The sequence below is a fragment of the Bubalus kerabau genome, chromosome 6 (assembly GCF_029407905.1).
Source record: "Bubalus kerabau isolate K-KA32 ecotype Philippines breed swamp buffalo chromosome 6, PCC_UOA_SB_1v2, whole genome shotgun sequence".
NCBI classification, from domain to species: domain Eukaryota; kingdom Metazoa; phylum Chordata; class Mammalia; order Artiodactyla; family Bovidae; genus Bubalus; species Bubalus kerabau.
The window spans coordinates 20,539,570-20,558,194 of record NC_073629.1 but is presented as its reverse complement, the minus strand read 5'-3'; the positions used below and the strand labels follow the sequence as shown (position 1 = coordinate 20,558,194).

The 18,625-nt window shown below is 43.8% G+C and overlaps 1 protein-coding gene across 6 annotated transcripts; it reads left to right on the top strand.

Moving 5' to 3' along the window:
- Positions 1 to 177: 177 nt before the first annotated feature.
- Positions 178 to 18,555, top strand: PRUNE1 (prune exopolyphosphatase 1). Of its 6 annotated transcripts, none has more exons than XM_055584366.1 (8): positions 178 to 521; positions 7,321 to 7,413; positions 8,172 to 8,284; positions 9,929 to 10,113; positions 10,829 to 10,987; positions 12,602 to 12,696; positions 14,771 to 14,929; positions 16,699 to 18,555. In XM_055584366.1, exons 1-8 carry the CDS (start codon positions 483 to 485, stop codon positions 17,125 to 17,127), a joined length of 1,272 nt encoding a protein of 423 aa, XP_055440341.1. In that variant the 5' UTR covers positions 178 to 482; the 3' UTR covers positions 17,128 to 18,555. The 6 variants fall into 6 exon arrangements, with proteins under 6 accessions (XP_055440341.1, XP_055440339.1, XP_055440340.1 ...); XM_055584364.1 differs by having other exon boundaries at positions 180 to 521; positions 8,082 to 8,284; XM_055584365.1 differs by having other exon boundaries at positions 513 to 605.
- Positions 18,556 to 18,625: the final 70 nt, after the last annotated feature.

The following is an 18,625-nucleotide window of genomic DNA, read 5'->3' as shown; positions in this document are numbered from 1 at the left end:
AGAATTCAAGATGAAGAGTTAGTTGTTTTTGCCCAGTGGAATTTTAGATGTCAACCAGGTGGTCGATATAATTTATGGAAAGACGCTATACTTAGCCTGACTAATGACGGAAAGTTCAGAAGCCACAAGGATAGATTATATGCCACATACACACTTGTGAACTCAGATAATTCTCCTTCCCGCAATTCTTGGGGAACCATAGCGGAGCTGCGGGACTACATTTCCCAGGATGCCTCCGCACCACGCTCCACTTCGCGCCTCCCGTGAGTCTCTGGGCGCAGAATTTGGCCTTCGCCGCTGGGGGCGGGGCATCGTCGGACTCCCGGGCGGCCCGGTTACGCACTTCCTCCCGGGGTGAATCGCCGTGTGGCGGGTTCGAGTCCCGCCTCCCGACTCGCCGCAAGCCCCTGAGTCCGGGGCGGGGCTCATTCGCCGGTTAACCTCTCCGCGGCAAGGGGCGGCGGCACACGTTGGCCTTCACCATGGAGAACTACCTGCAGGGTTGTCGAGCTGCTCTGCAGGTAAGGGACCCCTGTTTGTTATCGTAAGGAATGGATCCTAGGGTCCAGGAAGGACGAAGATGTGGGATCTGGGGAGCACCGAAGGTTTGTGTGGAGGGAACGCGGAATTGTGGGGTGGGGGGCTTGGAAACCTGAGGAGGGAGGAAGGAGAACCTAGCCTTTGAGAGTGGGAATGCATGCTCACTTAGGGGCTCCAGCCTTTGGGGTCTGCTCGAGAGCGGGGAAGCGGAATCGTGGGGCCGGGTCCTGCCTCTGAGCCCCTGCTCGGTGTCGCTGGGTTAGTTCCGTCAATGGGACCCGGGCTGTGCCGGCCGCGAGGTGTATTTGTTCCCTTCTCCCCGCCCTTTTTTCAGTTCTCCGTTCACGAGGCCTTGCTGGCGCCCTGGCCTCCAGGTGAACCCCGGGAGTACGAGGGAACCTGTGCCCACGGCTTTGTTGCCTCTCAACGGCGGTTTTTGTCTGACGGGCCTAACTCCTTCTAAATTAAAGGTGGTCATGGTGTTACACTTTAAATCTGTTTTTAAGGTAAACGCACACAGTACATCAGGCTTGCATTCCTTTGCCTCCAGTTTACTTCCTTGGCCTTAACACACACAAATTACATAAAAATCCGCGACCTGGATGGGGATAAGCACAAAGTATGTTTGGAATCAAAACTATATGCATGACTCCTGAATGCTTTGTGGCTTATCTTTGGTACTCTCAGAGCCAGTTGGAGTCTCCCAGCCTTGCTGACTGGCCGTGCAACGTTAGGTCGCTATTCCCAGTTAGCAGCAAACAACGGGCCAGAGAGAGGCTCCAGGAGGTCACCTGGCCCCCCTGCTTCAAGTTATACTACCCTTGGAGAAACCTTGACAGATGATTGACTCTGCTTCCTTTTAAAGTATCTTAAACCCGACAAATGCACCTGGGAAATAAGATTCTGGTCTGTAACAAATCCTAAAAGTCACCTAATTCCTCCTGCAGAATCAGCTGCTGTCATAAAGGAATGTCCTCACCTGAAGAATGGGAGTGAAGTTCTGGACTTCCCTGGCAGTCCAGTGGTTAAGACTCCACCCTTCCAACGTAGGGGGTGCAGTTTTGATCCCTAGTGGGGGACATAAGATCCCGTGTGTCGTGTAGCATGGCCAAAAACAAAAGAAGAATAGGAGCGAAGTTCAATTAGTGTAAAACCAATTACTCTACATTTTTCCTTGTGAAATACAAATTTGGGAAGGTCATTTTAATGTGTAAGACAATCTGGGACCAATTCATTTTGGTTACCTCTGATTTCCACCACAGGGACCTCATTAAAGACTAATATAGAGGCTTTTGGGCACCATTCCAAGGGCCAAGAAGTTGGATTTTCCCCTAATGACCCAAATAACCAGTCTTTTTCACCATTTGATAAAAGAGTCTTTGAGCCTGAAACCTTACCAGATAGCATTTCATTGCATGCCTCTATTCTATGGCATCTACTCTCCAGAAGTGTCCCAGGTTGAGTATGTCTTCCTCAGGAATATGAAGCTGAAAAACACTGGATTTTTTCAGTATTACTGATATCCTGACTTTTCTCTGCCTGAATTCATTCTCCCAGGGAACAAGATCTAGATCTTCCTTTTTCCAAACTTGTGAAGGAAAGATCATATCTTAGAGCTCTTATCACACAACCTAGCCTGGGCCAAGAGAAATTAGAAAGTTAGACTAGCAATGTTAGTGGGTGGCCTGGTAGTAGGAGATACTGGTGGACACCCAATGATTTAGATTGTTTTTAATTATGGAAGTAGAAAATGTACAGAGTGAAAAAAAGTTAATACAAAAAAGTTAGAAAGTGAGAAAGATCTTTTTCTTCTCCATTTCCAACTTCCCAGAGGCCACACTATTGTTTCTTAGCTAAAGAAAGACATGATTTAGAAACTATTTTCCTAAACTTTTTATTTTGTGTTGGGGTATAGCAGATTAACAATGTTATGATGGTTTCAGGTGAACAAGCAAAGGGATTCAACCATACATATATAGGCATCCCTTCTTTCCCAAACTCCCTCCCAATCCGGGCTGCTACGTATCATTGAGCAGACTTCTACGTACTCTACAGCAGGTCCTTGCTGGTTATCCATGTTAAATACAGCGTTGTGTACATGACCATCCTGAACTTCCTAAGTGTCCATTCTCCCTGGCAATCATGTTTGTTCTCCAAGTCTGTGAATCTCTTTCTGTTTGGTAAGTTCATTTGTATCATTACTTTTTAGATTCCACAAATAAGGGATGTCATACAATATTTCTCCTTCTCTGCTGACTGACTTCACTCAGTATGACAATCTCTAGGTCCGTCCATATTGCTGCAAATGGCATTATTTCATTCTTTTTAATGGCTGAGTAATATTCCATTGTATATATATATACCACATCTCTTTTATCCATTCCTCTTTCGATGGACATTTAGGTTTATTCCATGAGATATTGTTGTGGTTTTTTTTTTTTTTTTTAATTTTTATTTGTTTGGCTGTGGCAGGTCTTAGTTGTGGCATGTGGGATCTTCTTTCTTCATTGTGGCATGCTAGATCTTTAGTTGCGGATTGTGGGATATAGTTTCCTGAGCAGGAATGGAACCTGGGCCCCCTGCATTGGGAGCGTGGAGTCTTAGCCTCTAAACCACCAGGAAAGTCCCCAGAGACACTATTAAGTTTGAGTGTTGCTGTTAAAATACAGTATAACTTTTAGGAAATCGTGAATGCCTGGACTTTTATATAAGACAGGAACAGCTGATACCTCAGCCAACTTTCCTATTGATACCATATTTTCAGCATTTGATACCAGTGAAATTTTCTAGTCTGCCACCACAATGATAGTAGATTGTTCTATTTAAAAGAAATCTTATTTAACTAAATGTCCTAGTCATGGTAAGTCATCTGTCACTTTTAGTTTGGCGGCGGGGGGCGGGGGGTGGGGTGTCTTTGCTTCAGGGTGCGGCCACATTCTAGTTTAGGTGCTCATCCAGAAGCTTTGGATACTGCGTGCCGTCTGCACTTCTCAGGCGTGAGGCAGAAATCCGGATTGGCTGACTCTCCCCAGAAATTGACAGTCCTTGGGTCACCGTCAGTTAGTCCCATCTTCCCTGCCGGAAATGCTTCTCTATCTCTGACTCCTTGTCTCCTTTTTTCTTTCTTCATTAACTAGTTTGTAGAGTAAGCATCAGACCGTATTCAGCCTCAGAAGGGAAGGGGTTGACTCTGCTAGCCCTAAAACCATCCCCTCTCACACCATTGAGGCCACAAAGAACATCAGAATACAGTCATTTTAACTAGTGGGTTTTTTAAAGGAAGGGAAAAAAAAAAGTTTATATCTACTTGTGGCTCTCAGATTGTATTTCTCCCATTGGCAGCTCAGGTTTTCTCATGTTCTAAGTATAGCTATATTTGCCCTGAACTCTTCTCTGATGGTCAGAAAACTGAGGCTGTTTGGCTTGTGCTTTCAGCTAGTGGGGGATGGCATAGGGATTAAGAGTTACATGTGTTTTTCCTAAATGAGGAGAATGGTACCTTGTAAGTTAAGCATTCATATACCTGGCTTGCCCAGGATAGTTTATTGAAATATAATCATTAATTGCAGCCCTTTTCATTCTCAAAGGAGTACTGGTTTGAACAGCAAAGTATATAGTCACCTAACTTGTAAGCTATGTTAAGGATTTGTGATACACGCCCATGAACAGATAGCAAGCTCCTTAAGGTGGTAGTGAAGTTCTGTACCCCAAGTACAGGAAGCTGGAAGTAGAAGAGACTGGTGTGGCCTGGGTGCAGGGACGATTTGCAGAGAGAGGGGGCTTGGGTAAGGACAGCAAGGGCTGGAGAAAGAAGATGGAAGGAAACTCCTCTGAACTATGACCGAGTTGGCTCTTATGTGCTGTCTCATTTAATCCTCATAACAACTTCATGAAATTGGTTACAGTAGTATCCCCATTTTTATATGAGGAAAAAGAAGCTTAGAGAGGCCAAAGTCCTACAACAAGAAGCAGAGCTGGGATTCAACCCCAGCCTGTAGTCTTTTCCAGTGACAGTTCGGCTGCTCTCAGAGAAAAGCAAACAGTGCAAAGGACAGAGCTGGGAATGTGCGCATCGTGGGCGCTGAATGGACCAGTCAGGCTAGGGGAGTGGTGGGTGCTGACGGCGGGGGGCGGGGGGAAGGAATGCCACCACCTCCCTTGGTTGCTCCTGTTCCAAGATTTGCTGACGGTCCCAGAATATTCCTTCTGTTTTAATTCTTTTTGGTTGCGGTCTGAGCTTGGCTGAGCACAAGGGCTTAGTTATTCACCTTCCTCTGGTGGTCATTTCTCCTCCCCTCAGAGCCATGACGTTGTATTTGGTCCCTACTTTCTGCTTAGCCTTCTCTTGGTGCTGGGGATCTGATTGAGTCTAATTCAGCTGCCACTTGGAAGGAAGCAGCACCAGTGTGAATTTTGGAAGGGTTCTCTGAGGGCCTCTTCAAGCCCAGCAATAGACCTCTCCTGCTCTGCCTGTCCTGTGTTTCTCTTACCTTTATTCTCCAGGGTCAGGACCGTGTGGCCTCTCTTGTGTATATAGTTCCCTCTCTAGAGAACACAGTGCCCTCCCTTACTGCTTCTGTGAGCCAGTTATCTCTGCGGCCACTTATCTCAAGTGCTTTGTTGTCACTTTGGTCCACAGCCATCTGGTCAGTTCGTGGTATCCAGGAAACAGAGGCGCCTTCTCTGGTATCAGGAGGACAAATTGCAAGTCAGAGGAGTTATTATGGGCCTTGGGTCTTGGGTACAGAATTCTCATATTGTGTTGGCAAAGAGTTTAATGTTGAAAAGAATCTTCCCTCTCCCATGCTGTTCAGTGTGAATGAGTCTTGGCTGCCACACTCTTGAAATAGGCTTAGAGAAATGGGCATAAGGGAGAACCTAAGGGCAGACTTTCCCCAGAGGTAAAAAATTTAAAAATGGGGTGCGTGTGTGTTCAGTTGCATGGTCGTGTCCGTCTCTGGGACCCCATGGACTATAGCCTGCCAGGCTCCTCTGTCCATGGGATTTTCCCAGGCAAGAATACTGGAGTGGGTTGCCATTTCCTCCTCCATGGGATCTTCCCAATCCGGGAATTGGAACCCATGTTTCCTGCCTCTCCTGCATCGCAGGCAGATTCTTTGTCACTGAGTCCACCGGGGAAGCCCTTTTTCCCAGAAGCTCTTTGTGCAAAACCTTGACAGACAACCTCTGCCTTTTGTCCTTCTCTGTAGGGCCACTCACTGCAGTATTCTTGCTTGGGAAGTCCCAGAGGAGCCTGGCGGGCTACAGTCCATGGAGTCACAAGAGTTGGACACGACTTAGCGACTGAACAAGAACAACAACTAGGGCTGGGAGTAGAAGATGGAGAAGAGGGTGGTTTCATAATAAAAGCTTACCTAGTTACTAGACAGGACAGTTTTTACCACCAGAAGTCTTCTAAAATTGGCCCTTTCTGGCTTTGGGTTTCTGGGCAAGTGAGGAGAGTGGATAACAGTCAAATACAGAGAAGCTGATTCTAGGTCCCCCTAGATTCTCTTTCTTCCTAAAGTTATATTACTTGATAAACCATTACTTATTATGTTTTACTCTTCTAAATGCTTCCCCACTTCTCTAAAATCTTCTGTCTAGCAAATCTTCCCTGACTGAAGAAGCCAGAGTGGATTTTCACTTTTCTGTAACCCAGCAGTTCTCAACTGGGGGTGATTTTGTCCCGTGCGGAATATTTGGCAAATCTGGAGACATTTTGATTGTCATGACTGGAGGTGGAGTTTGGGGGTGCTGCCAAACATCTGACAATGCACAGGCAGACAGCCCCTGCAGCCAGGAATTGTGCAGTTCAAAAGGCCAGTGGGGCTGAAATTAAGCAGCTAGTGCATCTCTTAAGGAATCTCTTGTATTCCTTCCTCTCTTTTAGAAGTAGGCTGAGATAGAAATTCAAAAGTAAACTGGTAAGAGAGAATCCTTGTGCCTAAGCCGAGCCATGGACTGTATGGTCTCATTCCACCTGGCCAAATGCATCTTTGCTAATTTAGGCACCTGTAGGTTTTAGTGTATTTTATTTAAAGTCCGATAGGGAGAAGCAAAGTAACAAGGTTAATACTAACAACAGATGTGCCTCCCTCTTCAGAGTTCATATCAGCAGCTGGATTTTCAAAGCTTTAAAAATAAAAGTTCCAGCAGCAGCAATTGTTTTTGTTTTAGTCTGAACCCATTGGAGAAAATGTCAGTTTCTTGGGTGTGAGAATGTTGATTAATCTGGCTACCATTGACACTCCTTTGAGTAGGGGGAATTTCATGGACTAGATATTTGGATAAGGGACTTGATCTTATTTTTACTTTTACTTTCAAAGTCTATTCACCTATTCTCATTTAGAAGTAAAAGGATTCTTTCCCCTATTTGAAGACAGGAAAAAAGTACACACCAGAGTTGATATGGTTTGAATACATCAGCTACCCCAGATGCTGTACCTTTGACTACTCCTTGAGTTTCCCAAGGAGCATAAGAATCAGAGAATTATTTACTGCTCTTCTGAAAGCTTAACATTCAAGGAGACAGTGTGGTAGAGAGGAAGGAGTACATTTCCACTAAGTAGACACGTGTGGAATGCTTAAAGCTTGGCCAGAACACATATGCCCTTTTAGCTAATATCCTTATCTGGGAAATGAGGACCCATAAGAATTTCTGACCTACCTCCTCTATGAAGATCACTGAGAGGATGTGTGTGCAGCCCTACATGTGTATTAGATAAATGGAAATGATTAGAGGATGCTTTTGTTAATCTCATTCTCCCGCCTCTCTAGGAGTCCCGACCCATACATGTTGTGCTGGGAAATGAAGCCTGTGACTTGGACTCCATGGTGTCAGCCCTTGCCCTGGCTTTTTACCTGGCAAAGGTGAGTACCTAAGAACAGAGTCCCTTAGAAAGAAAAGATTTGGATTCAAAACCCAGCTCTGCTGTTTGATAGCATTTAGCCTTAGGTAACTCAGATCCCTTAACTTTGCTGAGTCTCATATCAGTAACTATACAATCTGAAATGATAATACTTTGCAGTGTTGCTGTGAGGATCAAATGAGCGGATGTATTTTGAAGAATTTGTAAACCATAAAGCAATATTCACACAGTCAGTTACTGGGTTATCACTGACTCAATGGGCATGAATTTGAGCAAACTCTGGGAGATAGTGGAGATAGGGAAGCCTGGTGTGCTACAGTCCATGGGGTCACAAAGAGTCAGACCCAACTTAGTGACTGAACAACAGTAGGTGTCAGTGGTCTGTGTATATTCCCCATGCCCATGTCGGCTCTGGAGGACTGATAGTCTCTTCTCTGCAGCATCCAGAACTAGGCCTTTTCCATGAGTTGTCTTGTTGACCTTCATGTTATTGCTAAGAAAGAAAGAGGGTAAGGGTCATCCTTTTATTTCGATCAGACTGGAAAACTGCGGCTTTGAGGAAGGCAGTAACTTCCCCAAGATCATGTCTCCCTTAGTCCCAGTGGTCTTGTGACTTTTCCTGTCCTGTCACATAACACAGCCATACCTTCTTTTCACTTTCCTATCCAGACAACTGAGGCCGAGGAAGTCTTTGTGCCAGTTTTAAATATAAAACGTTCAGAGCTACCTCTACGAGGTGACAATGTCTTCTTTCTTCAGAAGATTCACATTCCAGAGTCCCTCTTGATTTTCCGGGATGAGATTGACCTCCATGCACTGCACCAGGCCAGCCAGCTCACCCTCATCCTTGTCGACCATCATGTCTTACCCAAGTAAGTGGAAGAAATAAAGCTGATACTTATCATGTGCCATGGGCTGTGATGAGTAAGATTTTCACAGAGAAGAATGTTTGCTCTCAGGGATCTCATGGGCTAATCATAATTGATGAGTGATACCAGATATAGAAAGGCAGTAAAAAATATTGTCACTTCTCTAATTATACAAGTAATAAAAAGAAATAGAAACATAAAGAGTTCAAACTAAAGGATAACTTGGAAATAATTTAGATCTACCTTTGGTATCATTGTTTTAAGATTTCATGGCAGATTTATTGTAATAGAAACCTTTGAATAATGGTTACAATTGTATTTTTAAAAAATTAGCAAAATCATTTCCTTCATAAAGCAGTATCTCATTAGTGCTATTTAACAAATGAACACACCTATAATAATTCCATCCCTAATTTAGGATTGGAAAAAACTGGCCAACAAAACAATATGAATACTGATCTTTCCAAGTGTCTCTGGCTCCTACTAATACTAATATATATATTTTTCTCCTTGAGCACACTGGTTACAGCAGGGGTACTGACAGAGGATAGCCTTGGGGCGCTAGTCCATCTATCCACTCACTCATTAATAAACTTCTGTTTAGAGGATGAAGGGAAGTGGAGTCTGTTCTCAAGCAGTTGTTAGTCAGGAGGGAACTAGACAAACGGGTCATTGTAATGGGTGTTAGAGGTAAGTGGTAACTGTCATTTAGGGGACAATAGGTGCGTGGAAGATGGAGTGGTTAAATATACAAGTGGGGAGTGGAGGATGTCAGGAAAGTTTTTCTAACAAAATGGATCCTTGATCTCAGTCTTGAAAGACTCAATGTTTGCTTGGTGTATGAGGAGGTGAGGTAATTAGGAAAAGTATCCAGGCAGAGTAATGAACATTCAGATAAGTAAAATGCAGGTAGGCATGAAATAGTATGGTGACTTGGGAGAACCGGGATTTGTTTTGCATGACTGGAACATAAACTATGAGGGAGAAGCAGGACATAAAAAAGATAACTAATAGCCAGGGGCCTGATCATGGAGACCTTGTAGGCCCTTCCAGGAGATTAGACTTTATTTTAGAGCAGCGGGGAGCTATTGTCAGTTCTCTTTATTCCAGGTCTTAGCAGAACCAAATTTGCATTTTTCAAATGATCATGCAGGTAGCCTTGTGGAGGACAGTTTAGGAGGACCCTGAAAGCAAATGTTTGGTTAAGGAACTATTGGAGTAGTTCAGATGAGAGAGATTGAGGGCCTAGAATAAGGCAGCAGCAGAGGGCTGGAGAGAAGGGAATGGATGGGAGTTGAGCCAGAAGCCATAGGATCCTGTGAATTGCATGAAATTGCGATATTAAGTGAATTAAGGAAATAGAGATTTAGATGTTGGGTGTCCAGGTGTCAACTGGAAAGGCACATCAAACATGTGGATGAGATATGGGTAGCTGATACTTGGTCAAATTCACTTATGCAGTATTTAAAGATGGCCTCAGTTATAGTATTTAAGAAAAGAATTGAGAGGAGTGGGGCAGAGGTGGAAGTGATCAAAGATCTACGTGTTCGCCTAGGATGTCTGTATTTTCTTCGTGCAGAAGTGCAGCTGGAGTGCCCCTACCTGTCTTTCTTTCTCTTTCCCCCACATCCCCCCTTTCCCACACAGAGGTGATGCAGCCCTAGAGGAGGCAGTGGCAGAGGTGCTAGACCATCGGCCCATCGATCAGAGACACTGCCCTCCCTGCCATGTTTCAGTTGAACTGGTGGGGTCCTGCGCTACCCTGGTGGCCGAGAGAATCCTGCAGGGGGCACCAGAGATCTTGGACAGGCAAACTGCAGCCCTTCTTCATGGTGAGGGTGGCTTGGGGGTTGGGACCTGACCCTTTATCCCATCCCAGAGAAGGGAAAGAAGTCTAGAGTCTTCCAGCCTGACCATACCCTCTCAAAGCCAGTTAGTCCATAACGAAGGAGGTTCTTTCAAGGAGCAGTTAGGCATTAGAAAGGCTTTCGAGTACTTTGTCCTTTGAAGGCCTGGGGAATATTTTGTTGGAGAGAGTAGAAAGGAAGCATGAAACAACAGACCTAGGAGCTGCCTATTAGTAGCATTGTATAATGGAAGGAGGACTAGCCAAAGAAGCAGGAAATGAATTCTAATACCATTTCTGCCCAGGAAGTAGTTATATGACCTTGAACAAATCTCTTAACCTTTTTTGTTCTTATTTTCTCCATTTGTTAAAAAAAAAAAAAGAGAGAGAACTGGATTCAACTATCTCTTCCAACTGGAATTTGGCCTACGGAAGAGAAGTCATCTCTCTCTGACTAGGTTTCAAAGTCTCCAGGAATTGAGATACACTTCCTTTCTACCTTTTCCCCATTTCTGTGCCTACATTTCAGTTTGGATTTGCGATATCTCACTCAGGACACGGTCCCAGTTATTTTGTTTTCCGTGAGTTGCCATACAGTCTCCTTAGGTATTGTGTCCTTTGGGTTTGAGGGTAATGTGTGCTCTAGTTGCCAGGAATGGAGTGCCACAGCATTTGAGTTCTGCCATGCTCCTTCTCTGCAGGAACAATCCTCCTGGACTGTGTGAACATGGACCTTAAGATTGGAAAGGCAACCCTCAAGGACAGCCACTATGTAGAGAAGCTAGAGGCCCTCTTCCCAGATCTGCCCAGCAGAAATGACATCTTTGATTCTCTGCAAAAGGCCAAGTTTGATGTATCAGGTATGAAATGTTAAACTAGTGGACAAAAGCCTTGTTCATTATATGCTTGAAAACCAGCGAAGCAATGTCAGAGCATGCTAAATGATTTAAGCTTTACACCAGAAAGAAGCTGGCTAGTATGTTGTGTGGATAAGAAGGAATATATTAAGAGTCTCAGAGGTTTTCAGTCGAATTAGAAAATACAGACATTTAAGGACTTCCCTGGTGATCCAGCAGTTAAGACTCTGCACTCCCAATACAGGGAGACCAGGTTCGATCCCTGGTCAGGGAACTAGATCCCACATGCTGCAGCTAACACCCAGCACAGCCCAAAAAAATGAATTTTTTTTTTTTAAAAGAAAGAAAATATAGACATAAGTATGCTGAAGGAATATAGTTGTCCCTCGGATCTGCAGGTAAGTGGTTCCAGGATCCCTCACAGATGCCAGAATGCTTGGATGAACTCAGGTCCCTTATATAAAATAGCAAAATATATGAATAAAGCCGGCCCTCCTTATCTATGAGTGTGAAGCCTGCATACAGAGGGTCAACTGTACTGAATTATGAGAGGGAGATCTAGATCACTGGTTAGGGAAGCAGAAGAAACATTTAGGGTAAGTATACAAAGGATATTGATGCTTTTGAATTGTGGTACTGGAGAAGACTCTTGAGAGTCCCTTGGACTGCAAGGAGATCAAATCAGTCAATCCTAAAGGAAATCAACCCTAAATGTTCATTGGAAGTACTGATGCTGAAGTGCCAATACTTTGGACACCTGATGCAAAGAGTCAGTTCACTGGAAAAGACCCTGATGTTGGGGGAAAAATGAAGGCAGGAGAAGGGGGCAGACAGAGGATGAGATGGTTAGATAGCATCACTGACTCAATGGACATGAATTTGAGCAAACTCCAGGAGATAGTGAAGGACAGGGAAGCCTGGCGTGCTGCAGTCTATGGGGTTGCAAAGAGTCAGACACGACTTAGCGACTAAACAAAAACAGTAATAGAAAGGACAAAATAAAAGAAGAAAAACTTCCATGACTTTTTTTACCCAGCTATTTCTTGTTGATATTTTAAAAAAGAGAAAGAAATGGACCACCAGCTTCCCCGGTGGCTCAGACAGTAAAGAATCCACCTGCAGTATAGGAGAGCTGGGTTCAATCCCTGCGTCAGGAGAAGGGCATGGCAACCCACTCCTTTATTCTTGCCTGGAGAATTCCATAGACAGAGGAGCCTGGCGGGTTACAGTCTAAGAGTTGTACATGACTGAGCGACTTTCTTTCACTGCTTGTGGATATTTAAAAAGGTCCTACATGTACTTTTAGAAAAGTGAAACAACCCAGAAAGGGGAAAATCAGGAGTAAAAGCCTTTCTTCTTCCATTCTCCCTGCTCCCCAAAGTCCCTTGCTCTAAAGGTAACTGTTGTGACCCAGTAATTGAAAATAATTTTTTCTTTAAAATAAATTTCCATTCTAGAATTACATCCTGAGTTATGAGCCCTGTTCTTTGTGCCTCAAAGAGCGACTGTGTTTTTCCTCTTCCTTGACCTGTCTTGGTGTCATCACCTTCCTGATCCTAGGACCCTGGGTTCTCTTGGTTCTCTTGTTTGACCCTTAGTCTCACATCCAATTTCTAGGACTGACCACAGAGCAGATGCTGAGAAAGGACCAGAAGACCGTCTCCAGACAAGGCACTAAGGTGGCCATTAGTGCAATATATATGGATATGGAGGTAAGAGCAAGATGTAGGTGTGGGTGGAGAGAGAAAACCTTCAGTTTTGTTTGTAACCTTGTCCCTTATTCCTGGCTCACCTCCAAAATATATCTTGTACCTACTTTTTTATCCATCTCTACTGTAACTCCACAGTCCATCATCTCTCACTGCACTGTGAGACCCCCAGTGACCTGTGGTGACCCCACGCTGGTTTCCCTGTCTCCACTTTCAGCCCCTGCAAACCGTTCTCCGCACAGCAGCCAGAGTGATCTCTTTTAAGATATAAGTCAGATCCAGGGGCATTCCCTGGTGGTCTAGTGGTTAGGATTCGGTGCTTTGGCTGCTCTGGCCCGGGTTCAATCCTTGGTTAGGGAACTGAGATCCTGCAAGCCACAAGGCATGGACAAAAAAAGACGTGTCAGATCCTATTGGCCCTCCTCCCTTTACTGCCTTTTCATCACATTTCTAATAAAACCTAAAGCCTTACTGTGGTTTAAAGGGCCATCTTTGATCAGGCCTTCATCCTTTTCTCTGACATCTGCTCATTCCAGCCCCATTCCTGCACTTACAGTACTGCAGCCACACTGGTTTGCTTTCTGTTTTTCAGAACCATTAAACTCACGCTCAACACAGAGCCTTTGCAGTCCTTCTGCAGAGCTGGCTCCTTCTTTTAGCTCAGGACTTAGCTCAGGTATCTCCTCCTTTAAAAGGTTTTTGCTGATTACCCTAACTAAAGTAATACCCTTTGTGCTCAAAAGTCTCTTAAGAATTACTTTTTATTTTTGGCCATGCCGTTTGCAAGATCTAGTTGCCTGGGCCCCTGCAGTGGAAAGCACAGAGTCTTAACCTGCCAACAGGTTTTTCATAACACTTAGCACACTGAAATAATCACGTTTCATGGTTTCCTTGTTTTTTGTCTCTATTCCTCTGCTAGTTTATCAGCTCCCCCAAGTAGGGACCCTGTTTGTTTTGTTTCGGGTATATCTCCAGCACTTTGACAGTGCCTGACACGTAGTGGATGCTCACTGAATCTGTCAAATGGGTGAATGAATATAACTCTGATAGTGGTATTTTAATACCTAGTTCCATATCATATTGGGTTAAATCAGTCAACAACCTGATCTAAACACATACTTTCATAGACTGCACAGCTTTCTCCTAAGTAACGTGTAAAAAACACTAAATAACTAAAAAGAGAATAGTTTGGCCTCTTCTCTTGTTACTCATAACCTAGTTTGGGAACCTAACATAAGAGCACAAAAGGCTTGGAATTCCCTGGCAGTCCAGTGGTTAGGACTCTGCGCTTTCACTGCAGGGAGCAGGGGTTCAGAGCCTGGTCTGGGAACTAAGATCCCACATGGCACATGGCACAGCCAAAAACTTTCTTTAAAAAAACTTTTTTTATAATAAAAAGAAAAACTAGAGAAAAAAAATTAAAGAACACAAAATGCTTTCCAAGTACCATAATCACAGTATAAATTGACTTGTTAGAAATACCAAGAACAAAGAAAAGCCCTAATCTGGAGCAGCTGGTGGTGGTATTCATTGGAGTAAATACCGCATGAGATTTTGGAGAAGAGTATAGACAGACAAAGAATGAAGAGCCCAGGATGCAGTTGTCATGCTGTCTGTACTTATTTGTATGCACCATTTGTATTCTATTTTTATTTAGAATAAAAATACCCACAAGGCAAAGACCTTGCTTGTTTGATTGCAAGAGCAAGATAGCCTTGGACATGCCCAGCATGTTAGTTACATTATCATTTTTTAGTTCTTAAAACAATTATGTTCGATAAATGATTTATCCTCATTTGACATGAGGAAATTTATGATCAGGGATCCTTGATCGTATAACTGAGAAGCAATAGAGCTGATTTTCAAACCAATTCTGTCGGAACCAAAAGCCTATATTCTCCTCATTCTATATGTTGCCTTCCAGCACACACATAGCACAGAGTAAATACTAGATACCTTTTTTATGGAGTACAAGTCCCGGGTTATCATGCAAGAAGCCTTGAACAAGCATCTTCTGTGGGGATGATAATGAGGGTCCAGCTGTAGCCCTCAGCCCTGTCCGTTTCTTCTGTTTTAGGCTTTTCTGCAGAGGTCTGGCCTCCTTGCAGATCTCCATGCCTTCTGCCAGGCTCACAGCTACGATGCCCTGGTTGCCATGACTATCTTTTTCAACACTTACGATGAGCCAGTGCGGCAGTTGGCTGTTTTCTGTCCCCACGCAGCACTTCGAATGACGGTGAGTCTCTATCCTAGCGGCCCTATGGAGTACAGCCTGTGTGCACTGCTCTGTTCTACAAAGACTTCTCCTTGGTTCTTGTATTTATACAGAGGTCCTTGATCTATTTCCAGATTCCCTCCTCCTTCCTTTTTTCCATTTTCTCTATATATGACTATCCTTAATCATGCTATTGGTGAGAAACGGAGATTCCAAAGAAAATTAGAGACACAGTGCCTACTTAGTAGGACTTGAAATTGGGCTAAAAGAACCTATTATAAATCTGGAGTTAAAACTTGATTTAATCACTATTTCCTAATTCCTGGAAATCAATTTCTTTCTTTTTACCTTATTGCTTTGAAAACTGAAAACAGAAGAGAAACCTTTTTCACTCTTTAACCGGGCAAGGATTAGTTACTCTGTGCTAACTGCAGAGTAGTTGAGGAGCAGGTTTGGTTTTTAACTCTGATCTTCCATTTGGCCATCTTTCTCACTTCTTCACCTTTCTTTTCCTCTGTTGGTTACTCATAAACTCAGGGAAGAATTTAAGAGTGGACTTAAGGCAGTCCAGAGATTCTTTGGATTTCTTAGCAATGAGGACTGCTAGACTAGTCTGGATACAGCCAGATAATCTTTTTGTTCATAAAAGGTATGTCTGCCTTTTCCCACCTCTCTCTGTCTTTATCTTCTCCTCCAGGAAGCAAACATAATTTCATTCAATGGAAAGTAAGTTTGGCATTGTGGAAAGAACTACCCTTTTAAAGATAGATAAATAGGCTTTACTGTCCCAGATTTGCCACTTACTGGCACGTTGACCAGAGGGAAGTCAGTTGACTTCTGAGTCCTAAATGGCATATTACTACCTAGTGTGATGTGATCGTGAAACATAGTGTCATATGTGAAGTTCATTGCTGGGCACAAGGAACTCTTAGTAATCATGTCATGAAGGAAAGGGTGCTTTGACCCCACCTTCCTGAATCTCCCCTCTTCTGCCTGCCACAGTCCCTCTGATAACTTGACCATCGTCCTGGCTGCCTCTATGCTGGGAAATGGTAGTCCTCTTTTCACCGTCTGCCCTACCATTTCCTCTCTTTCTCCTTTGATAAGATGGTATATAATAATTTAGGACACTGCTCTAGTGACAGACCTGAGTTCAACTATCAGCGTTGCTCCATTCAGAGTTGACCTTTGGCAAGTTACCTAATCTATCTAAGCTTCAGTTTCCCTAACTATAAATGAGGGTAATAGTAATACCAACCAGTAAGGTAGTTGTGAGGATTGAGAAAATTAGTATTTGAAAATGGCCAGACATGGCGCAGTGCCTGGCATACTTCCCAGCCCCATTGGATCTATTCATTCTTTCTGCCTCTATTGTTCCCCTGACTTCAATGCAGATGCTTGGCCCATCTCAGCTAAGGATAGAGTTCAAGTTTTTAAACAGAGCAGTACCCTTGGAAACAACAAAATCCTAGGAGCGGGGAGTCCCAGATTCTGGTTCAGACTCTACCATCATCTGTGTTCAAGACATCAAATCTCTCTGGACTTTGGTTTACTTATTAATAAAATGAAATATATGATCTCAAACATTTCTTCTGTTTCCAAAATACTGTATATTAGTAATCAGTATTAGCTGATGTGCAAGCAATAAAACAACTCTGGATGACTTAATTTAAATTAAAAAAAAAAAAAAAAATTTTTTTTTCCCTCTTCTGCTAGAGACGTCTCTTAGAAGTCTCAGCCTTTTGCTTCACCACCTTATATACCATCTCCCCATCTTGTCTCCTCTTTAGATCTGTGGAATCTTGGAACGTTCCCACTCTCCATCCCTGAAGCTGACCCCTGTCCCAAGCAGCCACCCTGACCTCCAAGCCTATCTTCAAGGCAACACCCAGATCTCTCGAAAGAAAGTTCTGCCTCTGCTCCAGGAAGCCCTGTCAGCGTATTTTGACTCCACGAACATCCCTTTAGGACAGCCTGAGACAGAGGGTGTGTCAAGGGAGCAGGTGGACAAAGAATTGGACAGGGCAGGCAACTCCCTGCTTTCTGGACTGAGTCAGGATGAGGAGGAGCCTCCACTGCCCCCCACGCCCATGAACAGCCTGGTGGATGAGTGCCCCCTGGATCAGGGGCTGCCGAAGTTCTCGGCCGAGGTCATCTTCGAGAAATGTAGTCAGATCTCGCTGTCAGAACCTACCACTGCCTCCCTGTCCAAGAAATGACCGTTGAGAGGGAAGGGGAAAGTGAGAGAGGTTGCTTGAACCATCCTGAATGCATGTTTTGAGATGTTTCAGCGGTTCCGTCTTCTTCATTGTTCCAGGATCTGGTGTACTGTTGTCATTCCTAGGAGGAGAAAGAAGACAAAGAAAGCTGAGCTGGCTTTCTACCTTTTCCCCCCACAATCTCAACCAATCAAACATTTTATTATTTAATTTAACTGTTGAAATCCGCACTGACTATCATCTATTTCATTTGCCAGGGTCATAATGTGATAACATACATTTGTATGTATTACATAATGTAGTAACATACAGGTGCAGCAGAGTGGCACAGAAATAATGTGTACCCCAAGAGTGCCCTCAGTCAGGCTCTTTAACAGAACCAGTATTTCTTATGGAACCAAACATGCATTGTCTCCAGTATTCATTTATTCTCTTATTAATTCAAGTATTTATTGAATACAGTACCTACCTTAAGCTTATTCTGGTTTTAGCCTTTAGCTCATTTCCACCTCCATAACTCCTCTCTCTGCCCCCCAATTAGGTGATGGTGTCTGATCCCAGATGGTTAAATTTCTATTAGTTTATTGTGACTGTTTCAGGATTATTTAGCGGCAGATTGGAGGCCCTTGTCTTCTGTCCTGATCAGGTGGCCTAGCTCTCAGTTTCTCTGGATCCCTCTGAGCCAGAGCCACAGGGATCCAGAAGACCTCTGGTTCAGGAGAGCCCTGGGAAGACCTTAAGACTCCTGGGCACTCTTCTCAAAAGATGGCAAAGATACCATGAGAGCCCTGGCTCTACTGATTTCTTACCCATCTCATTCTCCTCTTGGACAGAGTAGAAGGAAACAAGAAGTTTCATAACGAGTGCCATAAACTGTCTTTTGTCCAGACACTCACTCCTTCAAGTCTCATTTCCCTGTCTGCAAAACTGATGTTCCCTGGTTTCTGTCCCGTTGCCACCTCAGCCCCTCTGGTTTTTTGTTTTTGTTTCTGTTTCCCTGGGAGTGCTCAGGGTCACTGGATTGTCTGTTTCTCTGTAATTGTACCAAGGTCCTCAGCCTCATGTAGCATGTACAGGGATGTGATTCCTACCATAGTGACCCAGCACAGAGCCCCCCACCCCCCGACTTGTTCTGCATGTGTAGAGTCCCCCTTTTCTCTTCAGACCAACCTGTTCCCCCTTTTCCTCCCCAACAGCTCTGTCTCCTGTGGGTTGTCAACAGTTTGGCTGAACAGTGGGGTATGTGATGGTTTTGACATGATGTCTTCATATAAGGGAAACAGTGTGACTTCACTTTGAAGGGATGATGTTTGTAGCCATTGGAAGGTAAAATAGTGGTGTGATTATTGAACCAAAGGAATTTATGTTTTGTAACTTGGTTACTTTTATTTTGCATTTTGTTAAAGTATTAAATACTTTTTTCCTGTTTGAGGTCTTATTGTCTCTTTTTACAACTATAATCAGCCCTTTCCCTTGGATAATTGTTTTAACTTCATCA

What these genes read in the sequence shown, in the direction of transcription:
- PRUNE1 (XM_055584362.1), top strand. Translation starts at nt 552, where the DNA reads ATGGATCCTAGGGTCCAGGAAGGACGAAGATGTGGGATCTGGGGAGCA. An exon ending in AACTGCAGCCCTTCTTCATG is followed by an intron (nt 10,114 to 10,828) that starts GTGAGGGTGGCT and finishes CCTTCTCTGCAG; the next exon opens with GAACAATCCTCCTGGACTGT. An exon ending in ACGCAGCACTTCGAATGACG is followed by an intron (nt 14,930 to 16,698) that starts GTGAGTCTCTAT and finishes TCTCCTCTTTAG; the next exon opens with ATCTGTGGAATCTTGGAACG.